At 40.7% G+C, this 12,446-nt stretch overlaps 1 protein-coding gene across 1 annotated transcript in view; it reads left to right on the top strand.

The window, feature by feature from the left end:
- The window catches only part of ATP9A (ATPase phospholipid transporting 9A), a 165,092-nt gene that overhangs the window by 133,166 nt on the left and 19,480 nt on the right, over positions 1-12,446 (top strand). Inside the window, exons 17-22 of the mRNA XM_020984234.2 lie at positions 1,122-1,205; positions 1,770-1,940; positions 5,981-6,079; positions 9,829-9,918; positions 10,047-10,191; positions 11,439-11,503. Of these exons, the coding sequence (XP_020839893.1) occupies positions 1,122-1,205; positions 1,770-1,940; positions 5,981-6,079; positions 9,829-9,918; positions 10,047-10,191; positions 11,439-11,503 (654 nt within the window). The remainder of the gene's footprint in view (positions 1-1,121; positions 1,206-1,769; positions 1,941-5,980; positions 6,080-9,828; positions 9,919-10,046; positions 10,192-11,438; positions 11,504-12,446) is intronic.

The raw sequence follows: 12,446 nt of genomic DNA, 5'->3' as shown, positions 1-12,446 counted from the left end.
TGTCCGTAGTTGTTTTAATTTCTAGGGTCTTGTTTGAAATTTTAAGCTTTTCCCTAACTTTGGAGGTGTTGTTTCTAAGAAAACCATGATTTGCAACGGTGGGGGGAGTGTACATTTTCTAGGTTTACAAGTCTCTCTTTTAATTTCAAACTGCATATTTGTATAACATTTAGTCATTAGTGTTTAGGCTTTATCCCAAATGTGTGGGCTTATTGAATAATAGCCAGTGATGATCTTTGTGGATTTCTAGTTAAAAAAAAATAGTCATCCAGATGGCTAAACCACTACTATGATGAGATATAGATAACTAGTATATGTGTAATCCAGGATCCTGACTTTAGGTTAAAGTTAATCAGCTATACAAGTAGAAGGTGGGGGAGACATTGCCAGATTGCAGTTCATGAGAAAAAGACAAATTCAGTATGAGTCAGTATGATATTTTAGCTCCCTCCCAAAAAAGAACTTAATAAGACCTTGATATTCATTCATCATGCACTTGTTCATTCATTCACCCTTTAAACAACAATCACTAAGACTCTGCCAAAACACCATGCCATGATATACTTCAGATATTTGAAGGGTTATCAGGTGAAAGAGGGTTGTTCTCTGTGGCTCTAGAAGGCACAATTAAGATCAGTGGTAGAAGCTACAGGAAGGCAGATTTTGGCTCAATATGAAGGGCTTTCTAACTATCAGAACTGTTTGAACAAAAGGAATGAGTTGCTTTGAAAAGTAATGCATTCCTTGTCACTGAATATTTTCAAAAAAAGGTGTGATGACTGAATACCAGGGATGTTAGAAAGAGATTCATTTGAACTTCCAGCAGGGTTTGGATCTTAGAGTTGCCTTCCAACTCCAACCTCCTTTAATTCTAGGAAAAAATTTTTATACTGGTTAACCTTCAAATTCTTTTTGGATGGAATAGGTCATGCTGTCTCCATTTTCCATGCTAGATAAACATAAGAACAAGTTACTACAATTAGGGAAAAGCTGTCGACATATCTAGGATGAGGGTTGAAGCATGCTGCTAGTCACATAGTTAATAAATACTCATTGATTATACAAGACTCTTAAGCTTTTCACCTTGTTGATTGTGGTCATGTTCTCTGGCTGCTTTTCAGTGTGGTAACATGGCCAGAGAAGGCTTGAGGGTTCTGGTGGTTGCGAAGAAGTCTCTGACGGAGGAGCAGTATCAGGACTTTGAGGTAAGAGGTTTTATGGTGTAAAATGGATGATTGGGACTCTAAGACTTGACAACAGTGGGGAGAAGCTTCTGTGTGAGGAAATCTAGTGATTCTATGCCTTGGAGTATTATTGTTCGTCCTTTGTTCTCAAAGAGGACCAATGTCATCACGAGGGTGATGTCTTAACTTACGCATGAATTGGATTCAAGGAGCCAATGTGGAGTCCTTGAGTAACAATTTCTAAGGAAACCTTGAGAATAAACATGTGAAATTTGCCTACCAGAAATCATATCTCAGCCACACTTTTTGTAGCTAAAGGTGCAGGAAGTAGAACGTGTAATTGGTCTTGTTTGAATGCAGAATCAAAAAGCTCTGCTCTGTGGTTGTTTATGATGCCCTTATGTTGACAATCTTGTATGTAACATTATAAAAGAACTCCAGGAATTTTTAGGATTAAAGCAATCTGATTTTTTTTTCAGCTACTTCAGAATAACCTCATTAGAGAATCTTGTGCCTTAGTACTATGGGATCAGGAGGGCAAAATTTGAGTGAATCAGTGGACATGTCTTTTGCTTCCCCCCTCAGGCACGCTACGTCCAAGCGAAGCTCAGTGTTCATGACCGTTCCCTCAAAGTGGCGACTGTGATTGAGAGCCTGGAAATGGAGATGGAGCTGCTTTGCTTGACTGGAGTGGAAGACCAGCTGCAGACAGATGTGCGGCCTACCTTGGAGACATTGAGGAATGCGGGCATCAAGGTAGGGCCAGAATATACCAGTGACTGGATTCTGAGCCTGTGGCTTCTGCCACTCACAAATAGCCAGTTCTGCCCAATTAAATTCAACAAATGTGAAGTGTGCAAGACACTGGGAAGATTAAAAAACCAAAAACAATATACTCTTTACACTTAAGGATTTGACAGTCTAGTAGTGGAGATATGGGCAGCTAGCTGGCACAGTGGATAGATTGCCAGGCTTGGAGTCAGGAAAGCTCCTTTTCCTGAGTTCACATGTGGCCTCAGACACATATTAGCTATGTAATCCTAGGCAAGTCACTTAATCCTGTTTGCCTCAGTTTCCTCATCTGTTAAAAAATGAGCTGGCATGTATAATCTATATCAGATTCCATGCCATTTTGGGGAGTGTGGAGGGGAGAGAGGGAGAAAAAAATTGGAACTCAAAATCTTATGAAAGTGAATATTGAAAGCTATTGGAAAAAATAAAATACTATTAAGGGGAAAAAAATGAGCTGGAGAAGGAAATGGCACACCACTCCAGTATCTTTGCCAAGAAAACCCCAAATGGGGTCATGGAGAGTCAGACACAACTGAAATGATTGAACAGCAAAAAAGTGGAGATATGACAGGCACCCAAATAACTAGAATACAAAATAGAACATAGCAATTCAGTTCAACAATTCAGTCATCATTTATTAAGCGTGTACTACTTACTACAATGTCTTGTGCCCGAAGGCATGAAGAGACAAACAAAATGTTCTTTGAGGAGGATTAACATAGTATGTAAAAGTGTATGGAATGCTGAATGTGGAGTCAAGAAGACATAGATTCAAAATCTGCCTCTGATACTTTCTAGCTGTGTAAGCCTAGGGAAGTCACTTGACAGCTCTCTGCCTCAGTTATATCATCTGTAAAATGGGGATAACAATAATAGCATCTCCTTTCCAGTGTTGTTGTGAGGATCAAATGAGATACAAAGCATTTTGTAAGCTTAAAAACTTTATGTAATGTTTATATTATTAGCTACAATTTCTGTATTATGAAAGAAAGCAGAGTAGGAAGTGATAGGAGACAAAGGACAGGTCCGGATAAAGTGGTCTAGGAAAATTTGAGAATAGCAATAATATTTTTGGCTGAGGAAGCGGTGATCAAGTAAGGCTACACAGAGGGAGTGGCACTTGCGTGCAGCCTTGGAGGAAGCAAGCCTTTTCAGGTGTGTGCTGGCAAATGTTTAATATCTGGCTCTCTGAAAAAGATTACACATGACACACTTCTAAGTTTAATTGCATTATTAACATTTTCTCCATCACTTTCTTAAATCTAGACAATCAACAAAACAAAAAATTAAGCCCTGATTTGTAGCCTTTGTTTGGTTTCTGAGGTGTCGGTGCTCACCTGAAAATTTAACAATTGGCTTTCTGGTATAAGCTGGCTCCAGTACACCATTAGATATTTTTATTTATGTCCTAGCCCCTGGTATGGACCACTGTATACAAGAGGTGACTAACACATGATTGTAGTTGATTTGTGAGTCTTATGTGCTCTGTAGCTATAACTTAAGGAACAATTTCAGATATTTAAAAGCATCCAGCAGAGGGAGTCTGGGATCAAGTCTGTGAGTAAAAGGAAAAAAAAAATTTTTTTTCCTTACTGTTCTTTTCCAAGGCTCTGAGCATCTTGAGGATGTGGATGCCTGTAGCCTCTGACAAACAGATGTTTTATCACCCATTTCCATACAGAAACAGGAAAATGATAAAGACTGAGGATTAAGGCAGGGTTCATAACATCCAGTTCATCACCATTTTCCTCCTTTGTCCTTCTTTGGCAATGAGGGGTGGTGGCATGGTATGATGGAAAGAACATTGGCTCTTTTAGAGTCAGACCTCTAGGGTCCAAATCCCTACTTGGCCACTATGACCTTGGGCAAGTCACTTCTCTTTTCTGGGCCTTGGTTCCCTAATCTGTAAAATGAGAGAGTTGAAGTAGATGACCTCTTAAGTCCCTTTTAGCACCAAGTCCAGGATCCAGTGATCTTCAGGGGTAGGTTGGAGTTCATTCCCTTGGGACCTGAGTGAAAGAAGAACCAAATAACCTTTAAATTCATTCCAGAGACACAAATGATGCACGTTGGAGTCGAGACATGACCTTCAGTGGAACTCAGCGGCCATTTGTCTTTGCATGTGACTGTCTGAATGTGTGTATACATGTTTCCATATTAGCTAAATTCCATTGCTAACCTTCAGCCGACAAATTAAGTTTATTGTGAGAAAATAGCTGAAAAAAATCCTGTTTTCATAAAATCGATCTGACTGTCCATTTATTATAATTTAGCAAGACATAGAAGCCGCTGAATTTTAGTATATAAAACTCTGCAGTGACAGATCTGCCAGTTGGTTCTTCTGTCCCAAATTGATGCCAGATAGAGCTTTGTCAAATGGCTCCCCTGGGTGATTCTTTCATGGCTGGCACTGTACTGCCAAGAGGAGAAGGTCTTTTATGCAAGAGACAAATGGGAGCCTGGGAATAGCATGATAGGTTTTCTCCTTTTTCCCCGTGGTGGATTGCTGAGCAAACTGGTTTGTAATAGGGATCAAAGGCCCTAACCTCTGAACACAGACACAGTAGTAGTAGGACCTTTTCCTTCTAATTACTCATGCCTTCATCAGCTTCAGAGTGCTTTTCTCTGTTGCAGGTGGCATTCCCTCAGTAGCTGAGTAGAGGGTCTTCATGAGGTGCTGTGGCCAGAGAAAATGCATCATCTGGTGGCCAGTGCTGTGGTGATAGGCAGCTCCTTGGTTCTTCAACAACAGACCCACGGACTGTTGCCAGGCTGTTTAAGAAGCCCTTTCTGTTTGGTACAACCTGCCAGAGTTTAATCTCTGGACACAATCTTCAAGAATCTAGGGTCACTTCCATGGATCAGTGAGGTGTCAGAAGAGGACTTACACAGAGGGCATGATAGTGGACTGTTTGACAGATAGCTTTGTATACCATTGTCTTTATGTATTACTCTCACAGATAACTCGAGTCAGCCTCAAAAATTGCTAAGGAAGCAAAGTGTGTTTATACTCATGCCAGGGACGCAAATGGTACATGTTGGAATCAAGACAAGGCCTTCAGTGGAGCTCAGCGGCCATTTGTTTTTGCATGTGTCTGTGAATGTGTGTGTACATGTTTCCATAAATTCCATGGCAAACTTTCAGCCCACAGATTAAGTTTATTGTGAGAAAATAGCCAAAAGAATCCTGTTTTGCCCCCTTCACATCCTTTGCTTCACTCTCTCTTGTTCCGTCTCCTTCAGTGTCTCATATTTCTGACCCTGCCCCCACTTCATCAGGACTGTTTTGTATTCCTTCTTGTAGTCCCAAAGGACAGCAGTCCGTTTAATCAGATAATCTGATTATTATTTTCACTTGTTAATAGTAGAGTTTCCCAATCAAATGGCCTAACCTAAATCGAATATCAGTAGCAGCAAATATTTCTATGTCACTTTAAAGTGATTTGGCACTTCACAAGAACTTATGAGATACAGAAAGTAATATGATTCCCATTTTGCAGATGAGGAAACTGAGGCTCAGAGAGAAGTGACTTGCTTAAGCAGCAGATAGCTACTAAGTGGTGGGTCCAAGTTTTCTATTTCTAGACCCAATGCCATCTCCACTCCATCTAGCAGGGAGATTCAAGGGTTTTTTTTTCCCCCAAAAGGTTAAAGAATGATGTTGATGGTTATTTCTGGTACAGTGGCGGTAGAGCAAACATTTTTTTGGACAGTCAGGCCTTTTCACTATAACCCCTCCTCACTGTCTGACAGCCTGAACGAGAAGAATGGTCTGCTTGCTAAAGTGGAGCTTCCCTGCAGATAAACAATCCCTATTACAGGAAGCTCCCCAGCTCCCAGACTCGTGAATTGGGGCATCTCCTGCGGTGAAGCCTTTTCAGACAGCACGTTCTGAAGCAGGCAAATTGAATAGATCGGGTTTAGCTTAGTGTTCTTGGAAACTCGACTGACGCAGGCAGCCTCAGAAACGAACTGGCATGAGCCCTTTCTGTGTTTAATTTCAGGTTTGGATGCTGACGGGGGACAAACTGGAGACAGCCACATGTACAGCCAAGAATGCACATCTGGTAACCAGGAGCCAGGACATCCATATTTTTAGATTGGTGAGTCTTTTCTGTGTTAAGACTACGCGGAGTGTGGTGAGCGTGGCTTTCTCCAGAGCATATGCTGACTTTCCTGGTGGGGGGTGTTAGGAGTACAGGAAAGGAGTTAAGGAGGACTAATTAGAGATAATGTAGGGGCAGCTAGGTGGCACAGTGGAGAGAGCACTGGCCCTGGAGTCAGAAGGACCTGAGTTCAAATCCGGTCGCAGGCACTACTAGTTGGGTGACCCTAGGCAAATCACTTAACCCTGTTTGCCTCGGTTTCCACCTCTGTCAAATGAGCTGGAGAAGGAAATGGCAAACCACTCTACTAACTTTGCTAAGAAAACCTCACTTGGGATCATGAAGAGTTGGATGGTAACTAATTGATAACACCCCCTCCCCCCAAAAAAAAAGGAAAAAGAAAAGAAGTTAGAGGACTGAAGAACAGAAAGAAGACTTGGTACGATTGGCTTAAGTGGAATTCAGTGGTGCCTGGAACCAGGCGCTGAGTTGGATTGAAGGTAAAGGATTTTTATCCTTTCAGAGGGTTAAGAATAGCTTTATAGTTAGGTCACGAGGTATTTTTTCCTCAATATAGCCTCTTAAGGCAGATTGTGAAAGCTTTATTCCCCTGTTTTGGACATGAAGAAACTAAGGGTTACAGAGCTGACGTAAGTGATCTGTGGTTACACAGCTAGTGACTATCAACACTAGGGTCCATAGCCACATCTTCTGATTCCAGATCTTAGTTTCTTTTTCCAGCTCTTTATGATGTTTCTCTATCTTTTTTCTTTTTCTTTCTTTCAATCTCTTTCTCTTTTAACCTCTTTCTCTTTTCCTCATCCTTCTCCTTTTCCTTCCCTCTTTCCTGCTCCCTCTTTCTGCACACATGCAAATGTGTAAAGAGAGATGATTATAACCTGTTGCCCAGGGGTCCCTTTCTCTGTAAGAAGACTTGACTCTGGAATTAGATGGACTGGGTTCTTTCCAAGGGGACCTGACCCCAAGAAGGAGGATCAGTATTCTCTCTGGTTCTCTGGCTCATTGACCCTACCCTAAAGTAGTACCCCTGGGGAAATCTCTAAAACTAAGTTTAGTTATAGTTCATGTCTAGAGCCTAGAACCTCTCAGAGTAGGTAACCAGATCCTTTCTAGAAAATGTACTCTGTGATATGGGCATGAGGTACACTGCGGTTATTTTAAACACAGAAGACTCAGGCATGCATTAACAAATGCAGAAATGTAAAGCAACAGTCCATCATACCCATACTCTCATGTAAGGTAAAGGCAACTTTATGGAACTGATGAAATAGATATTCTAGTTTCATCTCAGACCTGCATGTCTGAGCAGTGCTCAAGGTTTGGATCTCTCAACGCCATGGCTTGTTCCGGTTTTTCAGCGGCAACATCAGCCTGGTAGTGGTGGTCCTCCTCCTCTGAGAAATGGTGCTCATGTGGGAATGGCCCATGAGGTTACCACCAGGGCTGGAAATGCCCTTTTATCAGGATCACTGGTTATTGGCCTTTGATGCTCAGATAGAAAACATACACGTATACATGCTTTCTTTTTCCTTAGAATATGTTAGGGGTAGGAAATGCACCTCTGATTTCATCAGTATAGAGAACCTCCCACTGCCTGTGTTGGCTGGCACCTTCTGTGTAACTCTTTAGAGTCTTACCAAGTTGCCTGACCTCTCTGGCTTTCTTTTAAGTCCCAACTAAAATCCCCACCATTTATAGAAAGCCTTCCTTAACCCCTCATAATTCCAGTGCCTTCTCTAGGATAATTATTTGCTATTTTTCCTATGTATAGCCTGCTTTGTGTATATTTGTTTGCATGTTGTCTCCCCCATTAGATTGTAAGCTGCTTGAGGGCAGAGTCTGTCTTTTGCCTCTTTTTGTATCTCTAGAGCTTAGCACAGTACCTGGCACACTATAAGCACTTGATGAATGTTTACTGATTAATTAGAACACTTAAAGGTGAAATGGCTTGGCCAGAGTCACATAACCAGTATGTACTAGAAACAGGATTTGAACCCAGGTTTTCCTGCCTCCAAAGCTAACTTTCTATCCACTAAACCATGCCACATTTCCATTTAGAGAATCTAGGATTCCTATAGAATCATAGAATTGCAAAATTGGAAGGACCTTGAAATCAAAGTTCATTTGGCTCAAACCACTTCTCATAGCATGAAATCAGGTTTTCAATAGCTCAGAAAAGTGGCCATGTAACCTTTGCTCAGAGACCTCTGGTGACAGGAAGCTGACTATACAATTATATGTGGGAACTGACCTGTGTGCAGATGGCAGAGTCCTAAGATTTAGAATTGTAATAAGCCAGCTTATCCACTTTCAGAGCTTATCAGTGTGATGATAATGAGAAACTGTAGATTGTCAATGCATATTGAAATCACCAGAGGTAGTTACCTAGAGAGGTAATAGAAAGAGAAAACAACCTGACCTTGGGGTCAAGAAAACCTGCATTTGAGGTGCTTCCTTTGATCCATACTGGCCCTGGGTGACTGGAACAAATCACATGACTTCTTGGGGTCCCAGATAATTCTCTCATGACTAAGTTAATTGGCATTCTGCATCAGTGGAAGGATTTGCTCACAGGGATTTTCCCACACTGAGGAAACCACAGATGGGTTCCCTACCCTTCCAGAGATCCAATGAAAGTTTCCTCTACTTGCTCTAAACCACTGGGAGATAACTTGGTAGACTTTCTAATGCTAAGAACGTGGCTTTGAATTAAAGAGGCAGAGAAAGGCAAGTTTGTATTTGAGCAGGGATTTGTAAATCCTCCTTAATTGAATCAGAGCCAAAAGTCCCCAGTTTAGAGTTGCTCTAAATGTTTTCCTGAATTATAGCAGGGCTAAATCATCCTTTTGGGACTGGATCCTCGTATCTGTAAATGTGCTCTGAATCATCTGTAATTTGAGAAAGATGAACTTTTAACAATTAGTGAAACAAAGCATTGTGCCATATATAGGAAGCCTTTCCTGTCCCCTTAGTTTTTAGTGCCTTCTTTCTCATCAAATTATTGTGGCTATAAATATTTGTTAATGTATGCAAACCCATTCTCATCATTCTAGGAGAACATAAGCTCCTTGAGGGCAGGTGCTGGTGTTTTTTGCTTAAAAATTTTTTTTTTTACTTTCTTTGTGTCTCCAGCATCGAGCACAATGTCTTATTGGATTGGATTCAATTGATAGCCCACATTTACACAGCATTTTCAGATTTACAAGGCATTTTGCATAAGTTACTTCATGTGATCCTTACAACAAGCTTGTGAGGTACATAACTGGGATATTATCATTCCCGCTTTGCTTTGCACATGAGGAAACCAAGGCCCAGAAAACTGATATGACTTGCCGAGGGCCACACAACTCATAAGTAAGGGATCTGGGGCTCAAACCCAGGTCTTTATGACTCCAACACCAGTTAGTTCTCTGCCCACAACACTGTACTGCCTCCTTCTACTTTCTCTTAGCATTTGGGGTAAATGGAACCTGTAAGAAAATGGATCTCAAGGTACACTTGTTCTCATGCACATTTTGCACAGATGGTTTTATTTAGAATCTTGTCCCTTAAAAAAAAAAAAGGAAAAGGAGTAAATCATGCCTGGCCTTGCAGGGATGGTCAGAGTTGGGGATTTGTTGGTCTAGTTACTGTACTCAAGCTTTGAATATTTCAGGATAAAATTGTTTGTTTTATCAGCCACTTCTCTGGAGCATTGCCCTTACCTCTTCTTCATTCATTTTCAGGTGACTAATAGGGGAGAAGCACATTTGGAGCTGAATGCGTTCCGCAGGAAACATGATTGTGCCCTGGTGATCTCTGGTGACTCCCTGGAGGTATGCTCAAGAATCTTTGGGAATACAAAAGGCCCAGTGACAGGTGTAGAACCAGCGGTCCTGTTTTGGTTGGGAGCCACATGTGAGAGGTAACCTTACCTGCCCTGTTTTGTGTTCTCCTGACTCAGGTGTGTCTGAAATATTATGAGTACGAGTTCATGGAACTGGCCTGCCAGTGTCCGGCGGTGGTCTGCTGCCGCTGTGCCCCCACCCAGAAAGCCCAGATTGTGCGCCTGCTCCAGGAACGGACAGGAAAACTCACCTGTGCAGTAGGTAGGAATTTTTAAGTCTAGAGATTCAACCCTAGTTAGCTCCTTTTATCTAAAGAGGCAGCATGGTGCATTCAGAACACCTAGATTTACACCCAGCTCTACCATTATTACCTATGAGTCTTGTGGCAACTTGCTTTATTTTCTTATTCAACAAACACACTTAGGGTGTGCAAAGGAGTGCACCAGATGTTGGGGAAGTTACAGTTTTAAATAAGAAACAATTCCTACCCTCATAGAACTTAGTCTAGTAGAGAGATAAGATATCAACAAAAATAATGATAGTACCCAATTTTCCATGACAGGTACATTACAGCTGCAAAATTAAAATAAGGTGATAAGTCTGGTTTAAGGGAGAAGATGATGTGTTGGGAGGGAGTGGGGCAAGTAGGGAAATCAGAGAGAGCATCACAAAGGATGTGATATTTGAACCCTATATCTAAACCATATCTCTAAAGCCTTAGTTTACACATCTGTAAAATAAGGATAATAATACTTGTACTCTTTACCTCAAAGCCTTATTTTAAAAAGAAAATGCTTTTAGGAATTGTAAAGTTTTGGGGAGATAACAGATGCTGCTATTATTCCCAACATTTTGCTGCTCAAATTTTTAATGTTGGTGGGATAATGATGCCAATGATAACAGATCATTCAGAGGACTATCAGATCCCCCAATTCACTGGTTAATAGACTGAGTTCATGTCTGAGCATCCAAATACTTTTCAACATCCAAATTTTCACCCCTCAATTTATTGTTTTGCTCTTTAAATATTTCCCTTTATGGGAAGAAAAACTTTGTTCAGTTAGTGCTTAAAGCTAAACAACCTGGTAAAAATATTTGTAAATTTCTGATTTGTAGTTCCCAGGCTTGTTTTTATTTGGTGAAGAGCATTGGGTCCACATTTTGAATTAGGCCCTTTTTTGATAGTGAGAGATAGCTAGGTACAATGGATAGAGGGCAGCCTCTGACTCAGGAAGCCTTGAGTTCAAATTCTGCCTTAGACGCTTAATAGCTGTGTGGCCCTAGGCAAGTCACTTAATCTCTCTTAGACTCAGTTTCCTCATCTGTAAGAAGGTGATCATGATAGCATCTACCTCACAGGGTTGTTGTAAGGATCAGACAATTTAACATATGTAAAACAAAACTTAAAGTGTCACATAAATGTCAGTTATTTTTATTGTTAGGGGTATGGGAGCCCTGTTTTCTGACCATTCCCAAATCTCCATCTTTTGTTTCTGTTTGGCTTGCAGGTGATGGAGGCAATGATGTGAGCATGATTCAGGAATCTGATTGTGGTGTAGGGGTAGAAGGAAAGGTGAGTGAGTAAATAAAAGAAGTGTTTTTGCATTGATTGTTCATTGAGCCTTTTGGTAGCTAATTTGTGAGGGTCTTACCAATGGTATCACTAATTATCAGGTGTTTTATACATCATGAGAGGTAATGTGATGTGGCACTAGTGGATAGGGCACCAGCTGTGGTAGGCCACTAGACATTAAGTCAGAAAGACCTGAGTTCAAATCTTGTTGCAGAAACTTACTTGCTTTGTGACCTTGGGAGGTCACTCAACTTCTCTGTGCCTCAGTTTCCTTATCTGAAAAATGAAGAGGTTGGACTTGATGCCCTCTGAGGTCCCTTCCAGCTCTATATAATCTCTGATGCTATAATCTTAATCCCTTCACCCAGTTTTTTTCTTCTTAAGCTCCATTTAAAAATCCATTTGGAAAATGCTGGGAAATTCAGAGTACAAGAAACCATGTAAGAAGTGTTCTTAAAAAATGAGACAAGCCACATTAGTATATTTTCTATATATCTAAAATTTATTCTTTGAAGTGTCAATTATTGGTAATATTTTTAGCAATCCTCCTGGGATTATTTCTAAAATAGGCTACATAGTTTTTTATGACTCAGTGTCAGTATTAACTGTTGTCATAAGTTTTTGGATTTTCGCTAGTAAGTTCTAAGGTACTAATAAGTTACTAAGTAAATTCACTAGGTAAGTTACACATCAATATGATTAGCCCCCAGTTATGAGGGACTGCCAAGCTGCCTAAGGTTGTGATGAATTGGCCCAAGTCAGAAGCAGAGTCAGGCAAATCTTCTATTCCAATCAGTAGTGGGATCGGGTTCTATGAGTAGCCCCTGCACTTCCATCCTTGGTGAGATTCTTTTTTAAAAAAAATCAAACTCATTAATCATTATCAAACATAAATACTTGAATCTGCAAATGAGAACAAAAATTGCACCTGAAAACTTAAGCT

The sequence above is a fragment of the Phascolarctos cinereus genome, unplaced genomic scaffold, assembly GCF_003287225.1.
Source record: "Phascolarctos cinereus isolate Bilbo 61053 unplaced genomic scaffold, phaCin_HiC Scaffold_2;HRSCAF=192, whole genome shotgun sequence".
Lineage (NCBI taxonomy): Eukaryota > Metazoa > Chordata > Mammalia > Diprotodontia > Phascolarctidae > Phascolarctos > Phascolarctos cinereus.
This window is presented reverse-complemented; position numbering and strand designations above follow the sequence as displayed.